The sequence below is a fragment of the Saimiri boliviensis genome, chromosome 14, assembly GCF_048565385.1.
Source record: "Saimiri boliviensis isolate mSaiBol1 chromosome 14, mSaiBol1.pri, whole genome shotgun sequence".
Taxonomy (NCBI): Eukaryota; Metazoa; Chordata; class Mammalia; order Primates; family Cebidae; genus Saimiri; species Saimiri boliviensis.
The window spans coordinates 42,446,194-42,464,207 of record NC_133462.1 but is presented as its reverse complement, the minus strand read 5'-3'; the positions used below and the strand labels follow the sequence as shown (position 1 = coordinate 42,464,207).

General features: G+C 57.8%; 1 protein-coding gene across 2 annotated transcripts in view; it reads left to right on the top strand.

Annotated features, from left to right (window-relative positions):
- Positions 1-15,896, top strand: part of PIAS4 (protein inhibitor of activated STAT 4) — a 33,859-nt gene extending 17,963 nt beyond the window's left edge. The window contains exons 3-11 of one of the 2 annotated variants that reach the window (XM_039466524.2): positions 3,007-3,091; positions 6,079-6,120; positions 6,604-6,694; positions 6,809-6,937; positions 7,029-7,134; positions 10,793-10,866; positions 11,193-11,269; positions 13,869-13,999; positions 14,111-15,896. In XM_039466524.2, the coding sequence (XP_039322458.1) occupies positions 3,007-3,091; positions 6,079-6,120; positions 6,604-6,694; positions 6,809-6,937; positions 7,029-7,134; positions 10,793-10,866; positions 11,193-11,269; positions 13,869-13,999; positions 14,111-14,370 (995 nt within the window). In that variant the 3' untranslated portion in view covers positions 14,371-15,896. Of the gene's footprint in view, positions 1-3,006; positions 3,092-6,078; positions 6,121-6,603; positions 6,695-6,808; positions 6,938-7,028; positions 7,135-10,792; positions 10,867-11,108; positions 11,270-13,868; positions 14,000-14,110 lie in introns of both variants that reach the window. The other variant, XM_039466523.2, reaches the window with a different exon arrangement.
- The last annotated feature ends 2,118 nt before the right edge of the window (positions 15,897-18,014 follow it).

Sequence of the window (18,014 nt, the reverse complement as noted above, 5' to 3'; positions counted from 1 at the left end):
GCACTTTGGGAGGCCGAGGCGGGTGGATCACGAGGTCAAGAGATCGAGACCATCCTGGTCAACATGGTGAAACCCCGTCTCTACTAAAAACACAAAAAATTAGCTGGGCGTGGTGGCGCATGCCTGTAATCCCAGCTACTCAGGAGGCTGAGGCAGGAGAATTGTCTGAACCCAGGAGGCAGAGGTTGCGGTGAGCCGAGATCGTGCCATTGCACTCCAGCCTGGGTAACGAGAGCAAAACTCTGTCTCAAAAAAAAAAAAAAAAAGAGTTTATGTACAGTTTATATGGTTTATTTCCAAATGTTTTATAGAAGTCACCAATATGTACCTGCAGTTTTCTTTTCTGTGTTTTTTTTTTTTGAGACGGAGTTTTGCTCTTGTTACCCAGGCTGGAGTGCAATGGCACGATCTCGGCTCACTGCAACCTCCACCTCCTGAGTTCGTGCTAGCTATTCTCCTGCCTCAGCCTCCTGAGTAGCTGGGATTACAGGCACACACCACCATGCCCAGCTAATTTTTGTATTTTTAGTAGAGACGGCGTTTCACCATGTTGACCAGGATGGTCTCGATCTCTTGACCTCGTGATTCACCCGCCTCGGCCTCCCAAAGTGCTGGGATTACAGGCTTGAGCCACCGTGCCCGGCTGTTTTTTTTTTTTTTTAAATAAAGACGGGGTTTCACCATGTTCGTCAGCCTGGTCTTGAACTCCCGACCTTGAACTACTCAGGTCGTCCGCCCACCTTGGCCTCCAAAGTGCTTGAATTACAGGTGTGAGCCACCGCACCCGGCCCTTTTTTTTTTTTGAGTTGGGGTTTGGCTCTGTTGCTCAGGCTGGAGTTACAGTCCTGTGATCATGGCTCACTGCAGCCTGGACCTCCTGGGCTCAAGTGATCTTCCTGCCTCAGCCTCCGAAGTAGCTGGGACTACAGGTGGCACATGCCTCCACACTTGGTTAAGTTTTAAAATTTTTGTAGAGACAGGGTATCGCTATGTTGCCCAGGCTGGTCTCGAACTCCTGACCTCAGGTAATCCACCCACCTGGCCTCCCAAAGTGCTGAGGTTACAGATGTGAGCTACCATGCCCAGCCTACTTTCATTTCTGATATTGATAGTTGATGTTCTTTTTGTTCAGTCAGCTAGGGCTTTTTTCTTTCTTTGTTTTTTCCTTGTACCCCCTGAAAAAAGCTAGGGTTTTGAAAAAAAATTTTGGAAACAGTCTTGCTCTGTCACCGAGTCAGTGGTAGCACTCCTTGACTCCCAGCTTCAAGCAATTCTGCCTCAGCCTCCCAAGTAGCAGCTGGGATTACAGGTACCCCCCCACCATACTTGGCTAATTTCTTTTTTATTTTATTTTTTATGCTGGGATTACAGGTACCCCCCACCGTGCTTGGCTAATTTCTTTTTTATTTAATTAATTAATTAATTTATTTATTTTTAAAGACGGGGTTTCACCATGTTGGCCAGGCTGGTCTTGAACTCGTGACCTCAGGTGATCCGCCCGCCTCGGCCTCTCAAAGTGCTGAGATTACAGGTGTGAGCCACTGCACCCGGCCAGCTTGGCCAATTTCTTTATTCTTTTTTGGATAAAGTCTCTGTTGCCCAAGCTGGAGTGCAGTGGTGTGATCTCGGCTCACTGCAGCTTCCACTTCGCAGGTTCAAACTCTTCTCCTGCCGCAGCCTCCCGAGTAGCTGGGACGACAGGTGCCTGCCACTGCACCTGGCCAATTTTTTTTTTTTTGTATTTTTAGTAGAGGTGGGGTTTCACCATCTTGGCCAGGCTGGTTCTGAACTCAACCTTGTGATCCACCCGCCTGGGCCTCCCAAAGTGCTGGAATTATAGGTGTGAGTCACCACACCCAGCCACTTTTCTTCTTTTTAAAAGATACGGCAGCTGGGTGCGGTGACGGTGACTCACTCGTGTAATCCCAGCACTTTGGGAGGCCCAGGCGGGTGGGTCACCTGAAGTTGGGAGTTCAAGACCTGTCTGGCCAATATGGAGAAACCGAGACTCTACTAAAAATACAAAAAATTTAGCCTGGCGTAGTAGTGCACACCCGTAATCCCAGCTATTCAGGAGGCTGAGGCAGGAGAATCACTTCAACCTGAGAGGTGGAGGTTGCAATGAGCTGAGATGGCACCACCACACTCTAGAATAGGTGGCAGGGCGAGACTCTGTCTCAGGAAAAAAAAAAAAAAAGAGATGGGGTTGGCTGGGCGCGGTGGCTCACACCTATAATCCCAGCACTTTGAGAGGCAGATCACCTGAGGTCATGAGTTGGAGATCAGCCTGGCCAACATGGCGAAACCCCATCTCTACTAAAAATACAAAAATTAGCTGGGCGTGGTGGCATGTGCCTGTAATCCCAGTTGTTGGGGAGGCTGAGGCAGGAGAATCATTAGAACCTGGCCAGGCAGAGGTTGCAGTCAGCCAAGATTCTGCCACTGCCCTCCAGCCTGGGCAACAGTAAGACTCCGTCTCAGAAGAGAAAACCACAGTGTTTTCTGCCTGTGCCTCTGCTGCTCAGCTCAGCTGTAACCGATAGGGTAGGACCCAGACTTGTCAGCACCGTGGCCTTATCCCCTTTTAGTACCCGTGGCGAGACCTCTGTCCTGGTGACGTGGGTGCCTTGCAGGCATGAGGAGAGCTGGGGACGGGTCCAGTTTGTGCTGCCAGAGGGAGGAGGAGGAAGGACAGTCATGTCCTCCAGGCCTGGCGGGGCCCAGCTCTTCCCCCAGGCAGCTGGTCACTTTTCAGTCTTCCTAAATAGACGCCTGCATCCCGCCGGCTGCCAAGGTTGCCCTGCTTTCTGAGTGGCCCCAAGAAGGGGACGAGAATCCTCCCTCCTCCTCCCTCCTCGCGCAGCCCCCACCTCTGCCCCACATATCTGTCCAGCCAGCTTCTATTTCCTGTTTCCTGGTCTGAAGAGGCGCAGGCCCGGAATGGCGACTGGGCTCGGGGGACCTGCCAGGGACCAGATGCACCCCTGAACCCATGTTTGTCTTCAGTCCCACAGAACAACGAGAAGCTTCAGGAGAGCCCGTGCATCTTCGCGTTGACACCAAGACAGGTGGAGCTGATCCGGAACTCCAGGTGCGCGGTGCCTCCCCCAGCCCAGTGCCCCGTGTCCTGGGCTCACGGGAGAGCCGGCAGCCACGTCCACCGCAGGCCTCGCTCGAGCTCAGTCCAGATCCCTGCTGCAAGGCAGTGGCCGCGTTCTCTTCCTTCCATAAAACCCTGTCCTGGGTCTCAGGTGCTGGGCTGTGTGCTCACTGCCTGTGCCCTGCAGCCCGAGAGAGAGGCGGACTGACTGTCCACTTTCAACACGGTTGTGCCCTCTGCATGTGGGACTGTCCTGGGCACGGCAGGGTGCTGAGTCGCATTCCTGGCCTCCACCCACTCCATGCCAAGAATATGCCCCTGTTGTGACAACCACAGATGTCCCCAGACACTGCCTGGTGTGTGTCCCCTGGGGCAGCGTCACCCTCAGGTAAAGATGGTTGAGCTGTAGCAGGTGAGGGCTGGCGCAGCTGCCCTGCTCCTCCCTCAGTCTCTCCAAGGCTGCCCTGCCCCAATCTGAGACATTCCTGCTGGGGCAGCCATGTGACAGGTGCTGGGATCTCAACACAGGGGAGGCCGTTTGCCCAGGTCACACCTGAGTCCGTCTTCGGGCTGGGGTGGGTGCCACATGTAATGCCCGGCCTCTCGGGCCCAACTGCTTCTGACCCACTGCCCCCACCTGCTGTGGGCCCAGGTCCCCAGGGCCTCCCAGCATGGTCCTCACACCTGGTAAGGGTTCGGAATCAGCCTAGCCAGGCCTGGCCACGGAGGCCTCTCTGCCTGGGAGACCCAAGGTGGTGACTTGCCTTCCTCAGCCTCCTCTTAATTCGTCTTGAACCAGGGTCAGCACAGCCTCTACCCCCACTGGGTCCCTGCTCTGGAGCGCTCAGAGCCAGCCATGCAGGGTCTTGGCTTCATTTTTTTAAATTTAATTTAATTTTACTTTTTGAGACGGGAGTCTCACCCTTTGCTGTGCTGGAGTGCAGTGGTGCTATCTTGGCTCATTGCAATCTCTGCCTCCCAGGTTCAAGCGATTCACCCTCAGTCTCCGGAGTAGCTGAGATTACAGGCATAAGCCACCACACCCAGCTAATTTTTGTACTTTTAGTAGAGATGGGGTTTCACCCTGTTGGCCAGGCTGATCTCGAACTCCTGACCTCAGGTGACCCACCCACCTCAGCCTCCCCAAGTGCTGGGGTTACAGGTGTGAGCCACCGCACCAGGCCCTGCGTGGTCTTCTGTGTTTGGCATCTCGTGGGGCGGGACATCCTCACAGTGCATCTGTGCCAAGGCCTGGGTCTTAGCCTCACTCTTTTCCAAGGCTGGGTCGCATCCAGTGCATGTGGGTCCTTCACATCCAGTGGTGTGTGAAGGACACTCAGGCGGCTGCTACTTTGTGGCTGTCATGGTCAGTTCTGCCGTGAACATCCATGGAAGTGTCTTTGGGTAGACAGATTTTTCTCTTTTTCTGGGGGCATTTCTTGTTTAAGTTTATCCTGGGGTGTTCTCGGGGTTTTTTTTTTTTTTTTTTTGAGAGGGTTTCTCTTTGTCACCCAGGCTGGAGTACAGTGGTGCAGTCATAGCTCACTGTAACCTCCACCTCCATGGGTTCAGAGGATCCTCCTAGCAGGAGGGATCATCCTGCCTCAGCCTCTGAGCAGCTGGGACCACAGGTGTACACCACCACACCCAGATGATTTTTTTTTTTTTTTTTTTTTTTTTGAGACGGAGTTTAGCTCGTTACCCAGGCTGGAGTACAATGGCACGATCTCGGCTCACCGCAACCTCCGCCTCCTGGGTTCAGGCAATTCTCCTGCCTCAGCCTCCTGAGTAGCTGGGATTACAGGCACGTGCCACCATGCCCAGCTAATGTTTTGTATTTTTAGTAGAGACGGGGGTTTCACCATGTTCACCAGGATGGTCTCGATCTCTCGACCTCGTGATCCACCTGCCTCGGCCTCCCAAAGTGCTGGGGCTGGGATTACAGTCTTGAGCCACCACGCCCGGCCTTTTTTTTTTTTTTTTAGACAGAGTTTCGCTCTTGTTACCCAGGCTGGAGTGCAATGGCGCGATCTTGGCTCACTGCAACCTCCGCCTCCTGGGTTCAAGCAATTCTGCCTCAGCCTACCGAGTAGCTGGGACTACAGGCGTACGCCACCATGCCCAGCTAATTTTTTTTTTTTTGAGACAGAGTTTCGCTCTTGTTACCCAGGCTGGAGTGCAATGGCACGATCTCGGTTCACCGCAACCTCCACCTCCTGGGTTCAGGCAATTCTCCTGCCTCAATCTCCTGAGTAGCTGGGATTACAGGCACGTGCCACCATGCCCAGCTAATTGTTTGTATTTTTAGTAGAGACGGGGTTTCACCATGTTGACCTGGATGGTCTCAATCTCTTGACCTCATGATCCACCCGCCTCGGCCTCCCAAAGTGCTGGGATTACAGGCTTGAGCCACCGCGCCCGGCCTAATTTTTGTATTTTTAGTAAAGACGGGGTTTCACCATGTTGACCAGAATGGTCTCGATCTCTTGATTCTAATGATCTACCCGCCTCGGCCTCCTGAAGTGTTGGGATTACAGGCATGAGCCACTGCACCCGGCCTTTTTTGTATTTTTTGTAGAGACAGTTTTACAATGTTGCCCAGGCTGGTCTCAAACTCCTGGGCTGAAGCGCTCTGCCAGCCTTGGCCTCCCAAGCTGGGTATTTTCTTCGGTTGTGAGCTGGCCGCTAGATTCCAGCGTGCGCCTTGTAGCTGCGGTTCCTTGGCAACTGGCTGCGCTCTCTGGTTCAGGGCTTTGTGGTAGATTCTTTTCCATTTTCCAGGGAGGCCGACCCCTATCCTGGCCCCACAGCCACTTTAGTCTCACCCAGCCTGCACAAAAGAGTCCTGGGCCTCAGTTTCCCAGCTTGGGGGAGAGAGCCTTTCGGGGAGGAAGTCTCCGCCTTGTGGGGCGGGCCAGTGTCGTGCCCTCCTCACTCACCTCTGCTTTCCTTTCCTCTGGTTTGCTCCACACCCACAGAGAACTGCAGCCTGGAGTCAAAGCTGTGCAGGTCGTCCTGAGGTATGCCCAGGTGTGCCCGCCACCCCAGGGCTGGGCCCCCAGCCACCCACCTCTCCAGGCCTGCCATGGCTCCCCAAGTCCTAGCCCAGGCCCTTCTCAGTCTCCCCTGCTACCAGCTCCCCCCATCTGCCATCTGTCCCTATCTGGGGACACATCAGTATCCTCCATCCCTGCCCAGGCCACACCCAGACTCACCGAGACGCCCCCCCACCCCCATGCAGTCCAGCCACGTGTTACGTTTTGTATCGCCCCCCGTCACTGCCACCTGTGTCCCCCGGGACCCACCCCCTCCTGTATTCCCCCCACCTGCTGCCCCATGTCCCTGTGGTCCCCTGCAGCGACCCAGCCTCTCCTGTGCCTCCCTGTCTGCCACCCCTTGGTCCCTGTTGTTCTCCACAGCAGCTTGGCCCCTCCTTTGCCTCCCTCCTGCGGCCCCTCCTGTGTCCCCCTCCTGCCACCCCATGGTCCCTGTTGTCGTTGCAGAATCTGCTACTCAGACACCAGCTGCCCTCAGGAGGACCAGTACCCACCCAACATTGCCGTAAAGGTCAACCACAGCTACTGCTCGGTCCCGGTGAGCACGGCCGCTTGCGTCTGCTGTGAGGGTCGGCAGGGTGGAGGGGCGTGGGGGCCATTGGAGTTCGTGGCCGTCCTTACACTCCCGTCTGAGTAGCCCGTCTGCTCACAGGGTTACTACCCATCCAATAAGCCCGGGGTGGAGCCCAAGAGGCCGTGCCGCCCCATCAACCTCACCCACCTCATGTACCTGTCCTCGGCCACCAACCGCATCACCGTCACCTGGGGGAACTATGGCAAGGTGAGTGAGTGCCCAGGCTGCCTCCCTGCCCCTGACCTGTCCGTCGCCGGCCCTGCCCTGCCGGCCCTGACCCAGCCCCTCTCCGCCCCAGAGCTACTCGGTGGCCCTGTACCTGGTGCGGCAGCTGACCTCGTCGGAGCTGCTGCAGAGGCTGAAGACCATTGGGGTGAAGCACCCGGAGCTGTGCAAGGCGCTGGGTGAGTGCGGCTCGGGGCCACCTCGGCTGAGGGCGGGCAGAGCTGCATCCTGGAAGCCTGCCCTGTGCTGGGCGAGGGGCGGGCCCTGCGCCTGTAGGAGATCAGTCAGAGGCCGCCTGTCACTCGGGGGGTCCGTGGCCTGTGCTGCGGCTAGGGAGGTCTCTGGAGGATGCGGATGGCAGAGGTGACGCTTGGCAGTGGGAGCTGCTCTGCAGAGGCCTGCAGGGGCATGCCCTGTATCACTGGCCCCAGGTGCCCCAGCACAGAGTGGTCCAAGCATTCCAGGACAGCACAGAGGCCAGGAGGGTTGAGAGGGGCGCACAGCAGGAGCCGCATGAAGCAGTTCCTCCTGGGGCCACGGCGAGACCGAAGGTGCTGCGGGCCTGGCAGGCACGGACAGCGAGGGCAGTACAGTCAGTCACTGTGGGAGGAAGACCGACGGGAGAGGTCTGACCTCCCGTGTTGAGGCCCCATTTTATCTTTTTTTTTTTTTTTCCAAAGGGAGTCAGGGTCTCTGGGAGGCAGAGGTTACAGGGAGCTGAGATCTTGCCATTGCACTTGAGCCTGGGCAACAGAGCAAGACTCCTTCTCAAAAAAAGTCCACTGTATCACCCAGCTAGAGTGCAGTGGTGTGATCATGGCTCCCTGCAGCCTCTAACTCGGCTCCAGCAATCCTCCTGCCTCAGCCTCCTAGCTAGCTTGGAACCATCCACATGTGTTCACTACCATGCTAGCTAATTTTTTAATGTTTCGTAGAGCTGGGATCTTGCAGTGTTGCCCAGGCTGGTCTTAAACTCCTGGGTTCAAGCAGTGCACCTGCCTCAGCCTTCCAAAGTGCTGGGATTGCAGTCGGCTTCTTTTCACACCTGGCCTCTTTGGTACTTGTAACAATGGAAACAGTTTTTTTTTTTTTTTTTTTGAGACCGAGTTTCGCTCTTGTTACCCAGGCTGGAGTGCAATGGCGCGATCTCAGCTCACCGCAACCTCCGCCTCCTGGGCTCAGGCAATTCTCCTGCCTCAGCCTCCTGAGTAGCTGGGATGACAGGCACGTGCCACCATGCCCAGCTAATTTTTTTGTATTTTTAGTAGAGACGGGGTTTCACCATGTTGACCAGGATGGTCTCGATCTCTCGACCTCGTGATCCACCCGCCTCGGCCTCCCAAAGTGCTGGGATTACAGGCTTGAGCCACCGCGTCCGGCGAAAACAGTTTTTTTTAAGTGACGCGCAAGGCAGTTTTACAAAAAGCCTACCAAGACTGGCAGCTGGATCAGTCCCCACCCGAGCAGCTGCCCAGCACAAAGCCAGTGTCAGTTAGCCTTGCTTGGCAAGCTGTGTGGCCTCGGAAAGTCAGTGGCCCTGTCTGGTGGCTGCTGTCTTCAGGGGACCAGGTCTGAGACATCTTGAGGGTACCTGGGCCTCTCTCTGGACCCACATGCTTGGGGCCCAGGCCTCAGTGGGCTCTACAGGCCTGTCCTGTGGAGAAATGAGGCGTAACCTGGAGTCCTTTGGTGCTGGGAGTGGGAGTCGGGCAGGTGGGCGAGGATGGGGGCTGCCTTCCAGGCTGAGGGGAGGGTGGCTCCAGGCCAGCCAGGTTTGCTCACATCCCCTTCAAGAATGGTCACTCTCTTCAGGTGGCTCCTGGGCACCACCCCAGCCCCTTGGCAGAATGTGGGCCAGAGGGTCTCCCAGCTGCCCCTCCTAGCTGCCCCTCCTAACTGCCCAGGGCCCCTGTGCCCAGGCCCGAGAGTCCCCCGTGAGCACTGCCCTCCTGACACAGCTGGGCCCAGGCCTCTGGCCCCTGCTCCTGACCTCTAAAGGGCACTTCCTAGCCTGGGTGTCTGGAGCCTGGAGCAGTGCTGAAATCGCCACGGACCTGTGAACCCCCTTATGTTGAAGCCTACTGTGCACTCCAGCCCCCCAAGTCAAGAAAGATGGCCATCAGCGTGCCCTCTGCAGAGCAGGACGGGGAGGGGTGAGGGGAGGGAGGGCTTAGCGATGTCTCTGTCTGACCAGTGGGGATACTGAGGCACAGAGTGGCAGAGTTAGGGTTCTGTGATCTGGGTGTTCCATCCCCCACCTCCCTCTTCCCTCGAAGGGCCCTTTCTTCAACCCCCCACCTTCCCTGCCTGCAGGCATAATGGCTAACTTGATCGATGAGGCTGGGGCCAGGCAGGCCTCTTCTAGGCCCACGGGGCAGGGACTGGGCCAAATTTGTCAGTGACCACAGCTTGCAGTGCCGGGGGCCGCGGCTGGCCCTCTGGGGCCTGCGGGGTCAAGTTTCCTGTCTGAGGTGGTCCTCAGGCGCTGCCCACCTGCGGCCCCAGGCTCGGCCTCCTTGTCCCTCCTTGTCCTTGTTCTCTCTTGTTGCACCCAGGAAGTCCTCACCTTTGTTTCACTTGAACCCTTCTTGCCACACACGTCTTTCTATACGCGGAGGAGGGAGAGCTTGCTTTGAAATCTGATGGGCACCTGCATTCCCTCCTAGCTGCCCAGGGCCCCCTTACCAGGCCCAAGGGTCCTCCCGGGCATCTGGTAGCCAGAGCTGGGACCCAGGGCTGGAAACTTGGCCAAGGCTGGGGCAGCCTTGGCTCAGGCAGGAGAGCTGCTGGGGCCCTGCGAAGGAGCAGACCATGGCGGCCAGCACGTGGCTGCTGCCGCGTCCCCATGGGAGGAAGAAGCGCCCACTGGTCCACACACAGGCTGCAGGTTGGGCCAGGGGGCTGGGTAGGGGTCAGGAAGGAGGAAGTGGCTCCTATTCGGCCAGAGATAAATGGTGTTTCAGGCCAACAGCGGGTGGTGGGGGCAGTTCCAGGCAGAGAAACGTCAGGGCAGCTGAGGGCAGTGGGGAGACAGGTTGGCACTGTCACTCTGGACCCCAAGTCAGGTGGGCAGGTGGCTTCCTGGAGGAAGCAACTCAGGTCCACCAAGCAGCTAAGGGCCAGGTCGTGGATAGAGAAGCCCTGTGGGCTGTGGGCCAGTGTGGTCTCTGCCCCGAAGGGCCCAGGGCTGGAGTTCCTTCCTGAGCTACCCGGGGATGGAATTTGGCCGCATTCCAGAAGCGTCAGGAGGGCAGCCAGGTGCCTGCGTGAGTTCCTCCTGCCAGTGGCCTGCAGCCTGTCGAGAGGTGGGCGTGTCTTTTCCTTTGTAGAAGCAGCTATGCTCCTCCTGGGCGTGCAGGGTGCCCAGGGGCGGTGCCCATGGCTGGGTGGCAGCCGCTTCCTGGCTTATGGTCAGGAGTTCCAGGGTCCATCTCATGGCGCGGTTGCTGCCTTATTCCCGGCTGTGGCCTTGGGGATGATGCTTTGGTGACAGGATTAAGTCACGTCGATGATCCTCTAGGTGGCTGTGTTGCATGAAACTTTCCAGAAAAGTGCCGTGGGTCATAGAACGCTGACGCGGGCCAGGGAGAGGCCTCATCTGCGTGTTGGGGCTTCGGCTGTGTCTGTGATTTGCCCAGGCTGCGGCCAGATCTAATGGTGGTCGCCACCCAGCCTTCCCTGATCCCTCGTAGCTCTGAACCAGCAGCAAAGCTCGGGGCTTGTCCTCAGGGCACCTGTTCTGGGAGGTGGAGGTCAGTGCTGGCGAGACCCGAATCCCAGTCCCGAGCCCCGCTGCTCCCTCCCCTCTGACCGTGTCCTCTTGTTTCCTCCTCACAGTCAAGGAGAAGCTTCGCCTGGATCCTGACAGCGAGATTGCCACCACTGGGGTGCGGGTGTCTCTCATCTGCCCGGTGAGTTGGGGCACACAACCCTCCTCGGGGCCTCTGTTGTGGCCGGGCCTCCTCCACGGTGGTCCCGGTCCCGGGGTGGCTCGGCTGGGCCGAGAGCCTGAGCGGCAAGGCTGGTCTTGGTCCCCTCTGTGTCCCTGAGACACGAGCTATTGGAAGGAGCCACAGGATGGAGTTGGGGGTGAGGGGCACCGGCCGGGCACAGCAGTCAGGGGTGCCCTGCTCACCCAGCCCCTCACCCGCAGCTGGTGAAGATGCGGCTCTCTGTGCCCTGCCGGGCAGAGACCTGCGCACACCTGCAGTGCTTCGACGCCGTCTTCTACCTGCAGATGAATGAGAAGAAGCCCACCTGGATGTGCCCGGTGTGTGACAAGCCAGCCCCCTACGACCAGCTCATCATCGATGGGTGAGCCTGGGGCCTGGGGCCCGGGGGAGGGAGGCCAGAGCCAGACGCCGTGGAGGTGTTGGCTCCACCCCGCTTCCTGCAGACCTCGTGATGCCCCAGCAAGACCCAACAGTGAGGGCGCATGGTCCTAGAGCTCCGGAAGCCCCGGGGCTGCGGTACGAACCCATTTCTTCCCCATGGAACTTGTCAGAGCTGTGCAGGCGCCAGGCGTGTGTAACTTAGGCTGCAGAAGGTGGACTCGGGTCCATCCCCGCTCCCACGTGACCTTGGGCAAGTGTGACCCTGAGTTCCAGGAGTATGTATGGTTTTTGCCACAAAAAGCTGAGCCAGGCACGGCTTCCGCACGTCATTCCACTCGAGGAAGTGTGACTTGGCAGACTTGGTTGGGGGTGACCTCCTCAGAGAAAGGGCAGAGCAGGCGGCAGCTCCCCGAGCACTCTGGCTACACCACACCACACCTCCCCTTCCTGGGTGTCACAGCTAGCCAGGCGGTCCCCAGGCCTCAGGACAGGAGGACAGAGCCTTTCTCCCTGGAGGGAGGCTCTCTCTGCCCAGGGCTTAAGTTTCCAGAAACTGAGCCCCGTTGTCTGTGGTGCCCAATTTGCTGGCTGGCGTCAGCCACGCCTCCCTCTCGTCCCCAGAGCCGCTGGCAGGGTGTGAGGCCACATCGGCATGAGCTGGTGCCCTCATAGGTGGGAGCAGGCCCCGCCCAGGGGAGGGGGCCCAGCCCCCAGCCCCCAGCCCCCAGGGGCATGGCCTCAGCCAACCGTGCAGGTGAAGGCAGGACTGGCCCACCTCCGGGGTTGTAGATTTAGTCTCCAAGTAAAGGTCCCGGGAGGCAGACCTTCGAGCCTCCCCATCTTACAGTTGGAGAGATAGGCTTAGAGGAGGCAGCCAGCAGCTGGAGCTACCCCGGCCCACAGCTGGCCCGGCTGGGACTGGAACCTAGCCTGAGTCTGCTCCCCTCGGGGGTTGCGTTGTCACCCCCCTGCAGGCCAGTTTCGGGTGGAGAGAGAGGCCCTGGGGCCCGGGCACATGGGCTGCCTGAATGGCCTCTCTGTTCCCAGCCTGACAGCTGTGCGGCCAGTGCCCGCCTTCCCCCACAGGCCCTGAGCTGGGCTTGGGCTCTCAGCTCCAGGGCTGGCAGGGCTGGGGCAGGCAGCTGTGTCCCACGTAGGCCTTGGTCTCAGCAGCCCATGGGTACTCGGTGCAGCCAGGGAGGCTTCCTGAATGAGGGCTCCTTGGTTCATATATTATTCCATGAGCCCTGTCACCTGTCTGTCCCTGGCCCTGAGCTGGGTGAACCCAGGGTCCCCAAAACAGTCATTTCCCAGACCCTGCCTTCGGAGAGCCTTGCTCTGGTCGGGGCGGATGGAGGAGCAGAGCCAGACATAACACTCCTGTTGCTGTGCTTGTCAGGGAGGGGGAAGGGAAGCTACGGGATGGGGCTTTGGAGGTTGAGTAGGAGTTTTACAGGTAAGGAAGTAAGCAGGCAGAGCTTTGCCCATGCCTGGGATGGCCCTGGCACAGTGAGCTCTGAGCATCACTCCAGGGTGAGGGTGAAGGTAAGGGTGAGGGTAGGAAGGGTAGGCGGGGCTGACCTGGGTGAGGGGAGTCCCATAGGCCTCAGAGGGTGGCCCAGAGCGGGAAGACGCCTCGTCTCCTGCGTGATGCGAGCGGGGCTGCTGCAGGCACATGGGAGCAGCTGCAGCCTTGACAGCAACAGGCCAGCCTGCTCTGTGGTATACGGCACTGCCTATACCTGGGGCATCCATTCAGACGCCCCCCTTTGGCCACTGCACCCCTCCCATTCTGCAGGTGGGGAGACCGAGGCCCTTTGGTTAGGATGCCCCAGAACCAGGGCCTGCCTCTGATTGACCTTGGGTCTTTGGGACTCATCCCTTTCCTGGGCCTCTGTTTGCACATTTGTGAAATGGGGCTGGTAGGACTCTTGAGTAAGAAGGCCGGACACTGGGTGGGATGGGTGCTCTGGAGAGGCTGTGGCTGGGATGGGCATGGGGGGGGCCCCCACTCTGCTCCCAGTGCTACCCTCACAGCGTCTGCAGGGTCTTTGAGCAGCCCACACCTTCCCCCCGAGGCTGTTTCCTTGTCTGCTGGCACACAGTGCAATGGGAAGGCATGAGCGTGCGCACACCCACAGGCTCACACATGCTCGCACATGCTCGCACATGCGCGCACACACCACATGCGCACACATGTCTGCAGTCTGCGCCTTCACATGCACACGTGTCTACATTAACACAGCGTGTGCCCACATTGGTATAGTCCACATACACGAGTGTGCACATCTGCACATGCATACATTCAGATGTGCATGCATATACGCTCACACGCGCTCATGGCCATGCAGTCTACATATGCGTGTGTGTACCTGGAGACCTGCCCAGGGCTCAGCAGCTGCAGGGGCCGTGGCAGGGAGGGGAGGCAGCACTCCTGGGTCTCCCTCCTCGGGGTGGTAAAGCCGCTCGGGCACAGAGAAGTGGGCAGCGGCCGGCTGCATTCGGAGGGGATGGTGGGCTGCGGAGCGGGTGCGCAGGGCGCCCCCAGCCCAGGGCTCAGCTTCTCTGCCTCGCTTCAGCCTCCTCTCGAAGATCCTGAGCGAGTGTGAGGACGCCGACGAGATCGAATACCTGGTAGACGGCTCATGGTGCCCGATCCGCGCTGAGAAGGAGCGCAGCTGCAGCCCGCAGGGCACCATCCTCGTCCTGGGTGAGTACTGCACCGCCACTGACCTCGCGGTCCCCAGCCAGGCCGCCTTAGTTTCCCTATTTGTCAGTGGCTGCGTCCTAAGTACCTGCGCCCTGTGCCTGTCGCCTGCAGGCCCCTCAGATGCCAATGGGCTCCTGCCCGCCCCCAGCGTCAACGGGAGTGGTGCCCTGGGCAGCACGGGTGGCAGCGGCTCGGCGGGCAGTGTGGAGAATGGGAAGCCAGGCGCAGACGTGGTGGACCTCACGCTGGACAGCTCATCGTCCTCAGAGGATGAGGAGGAGGAGGAGGAGGAGGATGAGGACGAGGATGAGGAGGGCCCCCGGCCTAAGCGCCGCTGCCCCTTCCAGAAGGGCCTGGTGCCAGCCTGCTGACCCCGGCCGGACACTCGACTTTCCTGGTGCTCACCACAAAGAGGGGCGCGGGCCGGCCTCGGGCGCAGATGGAGGAGTGACCTTTTTATTTTCTTTTTATTGTCGTTCGTTTTGTTTTTCCACCCCTTTGCCTGGCTCCTGGCACCTGTACCTCTGGACTCTCCTGTCGGGGGATTAAAAAAAAGTAAAATGACAAAAAAAAAAAAAAAAAAAAAAAGATACAAAAAAGAAAAATGAAACAAAAAAGTCAAACTCTTAAAAACAAGGCCGGCCACCCACACGGCCACCTCCCCGGCTGGAGTCCAAGCCGGGCAGGGGTGGTGGGCGGGAGGGACCAGGATGCCACCCCGCACCCTCCCCTCAGGATGCCCTGCTGCCCGCCGCCCTCTTCCCATGACCATTCCAGCCAGGGCGCAGGGACCTGGCGGCGGGCGGTGGGGCACAGCCCCTCTCTGGCAACCACTTTGACGTTTGTCTCTTCCTTTGCTTTTTCTCTGCAAACGCGGCCTCGCCCAGAGACCCTCACGCTCCTAGCAGCGAGCGTTTTAGCCAAGAAGCCATGGATTGGTTTGGGGCAGGGAGGGGTAGGGTGGGGGGAGGGCGGGCAGGTTGAGGGCACGGTGGGGGGCTGGGGAGGGTTTAGCCACAGATGTGTTGTATTTTTTGAAAGTGCAATAATTTGGTATTTTGAAGACCCGGCGCGTGGCCAGGAACCCCCGGGGAAGGCGGGGGCCAGAATGCGGCACCGTGTGGCGTGGGGGGGTCTCAGTTTTCTAGCCAGCTACCTCGGTAACTCCAATTCAGGTTAACTTCCCTACGGAACAGCACAGATGTCCACAGATGTCCACAGCTGCCGCCGCCACCACCACCACACCCTGGTCCTCGAGGGACGGGGGGCGGTGGCTTCCCAAGGGGCAGCGGGGACTCCGGCCGCCCTGGCTCTCGGTTTGGGTAGATTCCTCTCCCTTCTTTTTGCTCTTGGGTTTTCCGACGGGTACGAGGCTGGCCTGGCGCCCTGTCCCCCGGGAGCCTCGCTCTTCCAGCAGGACCAGACCAGACGGGGCCTCCCTCCCGCCCCCAGGGGATCCCGGCCCCTCACAGGCCCCACCCATGCCCTTGGCCTCAGGGTCCAACCAGAGGGGGGGCTTCGGGGGCTCTGCCTCCCGGAGCCTGTAGCTGGGCGTCCCCCTCGCCCCTCCAGGAGACCGGGGCGCAGGCGGAGCGCCAGCCTCACCTGGTTCTCCAACACCGCTCCTTGCGGTCTGTTTTGCTTTTGTCTTCCCCAGCCCAGAATTTTCCTTTGTATAAACAGAACTCCTAGTCAGGAAGCAATATCATTTCAGGTCTAAAGAAAGGGACGTGCATCTGGCCCAGGGCAGCTCAGTCTCGCTGCAGAGCCCGCAGCCCTCTGCGCAGCCCGGCCCCTCCCGCCCGCTCGGGCAGCTGAAGGCCGCTGTTTTCTAATATTTGTATTCTAATTTAATTGTTTTTAAAAAATGGAAATAAAAAAGGTCAAGGTGAAGCCACCCAGGCGTCCTCTTCTCTGTGCCCTGTGTCTCTTGTGTGCCTTGTAGTGGGGGGCAGGTGGGGAACGGACAGAAACTCCTGGTCATTGCCTGAGCTCCGGAAGTCAAAAGGTACCGCACCTGGTCAAATGAGGCAGATTTTTATTATAGAGATGGGGTTCGGGGTCTGTTCTCAAGTGATCCTCCTGCCTCAGTCTCCCAAAGTGCTGGGATGACAGGAGCCACCGCGCCTGGCCTGAATGAGATCAGTTTCACCCAGCAGGGGAGACTGGGAGACTGAGCGGGGGCTTGGGCCAGACACAGAATTCAGGTCCCAAGATCATCCATGTCTCTCTGGGGTGGCAAAGAAGATAAGTGTTTTGCTTTCGTAAGGAAAAAAAGGGCTCAGCCTGGTGGCTCACACCTGTGATCCCAGCACTTTGAGAGGCCGAGGTGGGCTGAGGTTTGAAGATCAAGACCATTCTGGCCCACCTCTACTAAAAATACAAAAAAGTAACCGGGCGTGGCGGTGGATGTGTGTAGTCCCAGCTACTAGGGAGGCTAAGGCAGAATTGCTGCAACTAGGGAGGTGGAAGTTGCAGTGAGCTGATACCAAGCCATTGCACTCCAGCCTGGGCGACAGAATGTTACTGTCTCAAAAAAAAAAAAAAAAAAAAAAACAGCACATGAAGAGCTGTTAGGGATGTGAGAGTCAAATCCACAGTGAGATAGTTGTCACCCCCACCAGGACGGCTAGCATCAAAGACAGCAGCGAGGGTCAGGGCAGATAACATGGTGCAGCCCCTTGGAAAGAGTTGGGCCGTTGCTCAAAAGGCTAAATGTGGAGTTAGCGTGGGACCTGCAGTGCCACCCCTAGGCATGTCCCCAAGGCACTTGAACACATCCGTCCAGATAGAAACATGTTCAGAGGGCCAGGCTCGGTGACTCACACCTGTAATCCGAGCACTTTGGGAGGCCAAGGCGGGTGGATCATGAGATCAGGAGATCAAGACCATCCTGGCCGTGGTGAAACCTCTCTCTACTAAAAACACAAAAAATTAGCCGGGCATGATGGCAGACACCTGTGGTCCCAGCTACTCAGGAGGCTGAGGCAGGGGAATGGCTTGAACCCGGGAGGCAGAGGTTGCCGTGAGAAGACTGTGCCACTGCACTCCAGCCTGAGCAACAGAGCAAGACTCTGTCTCAAAAAAACAACAAAAAAGCGAAGTGTTTACAGATATGCACAGCAGCCAAACGTGGAAATGACCCGTGTCTGTCACCCTGGCGGTGTATCAGCGCAGTGTGGCCATCCACACTGCAGTATGACAGCCATGGAAAGAAGCGAGACCCTGACACAGAACCTAGCGCGGACGAACCCTGAGGACGCCACACGCCAAAGGCCACTCAGCATGTGATCCCATTTCTATGAAATGTCCCGGACAAGCCAATCACAGAGACAGGAAGGGGATTCAGGGGTGCCAGAGGGTGGAGAAGGGGATGGGACGTGATCACGAATGGTTATGGGGCATCCTTTGGGCTGATAGAATGTTCCAGAATTAGTGGTGATGGATGAATAATTTTTTTTTTTATTTTTTTTATTTCTTGGATGAATAATTTTTTTAAGGGATTTTTTTTTTTTTTTTTTTTTTTTTTTTTTTTTTTTTGAGATCGATTCTCGCTCTGTTGTCCAGGCTGAAGTGGTTTGATCTCGGCTCACTGCAACATCTGCCTCCCGGGTTCAAGCCGATTCTCCTGCCTCAGCCTCCTGAATAGCTGGGATTACAGGCACGTGCTACCACACACAGCTAATTTTTGGATTTTTAGTAGAGACAGGGTTTCACCATGTTGGCCAGGATGGTCTGGATCTCCTGATCTCTTGATCCACTGGCCTCAGCCTCCCAAAGTGCCGGGATTACAAGTGTGAGCCACCGTGCCCAGCCTTGAAGGGAAATTTTATGGTATGTGAGTTACTGGTTTTTTGTTTTGTTTTTTTAATTTTTGAGACAGGGTCTCACTCTGTCATCCAGGCTGGAGTGCAGTGGTGCAGTCATAGCTCAGTGCAGCCTCAACCTCCTGGGCTCAAACAATCTTCCTTCCTCAGCCTCCCAAAGTGCTGGGATTACAGGCAGGAGCCACTGC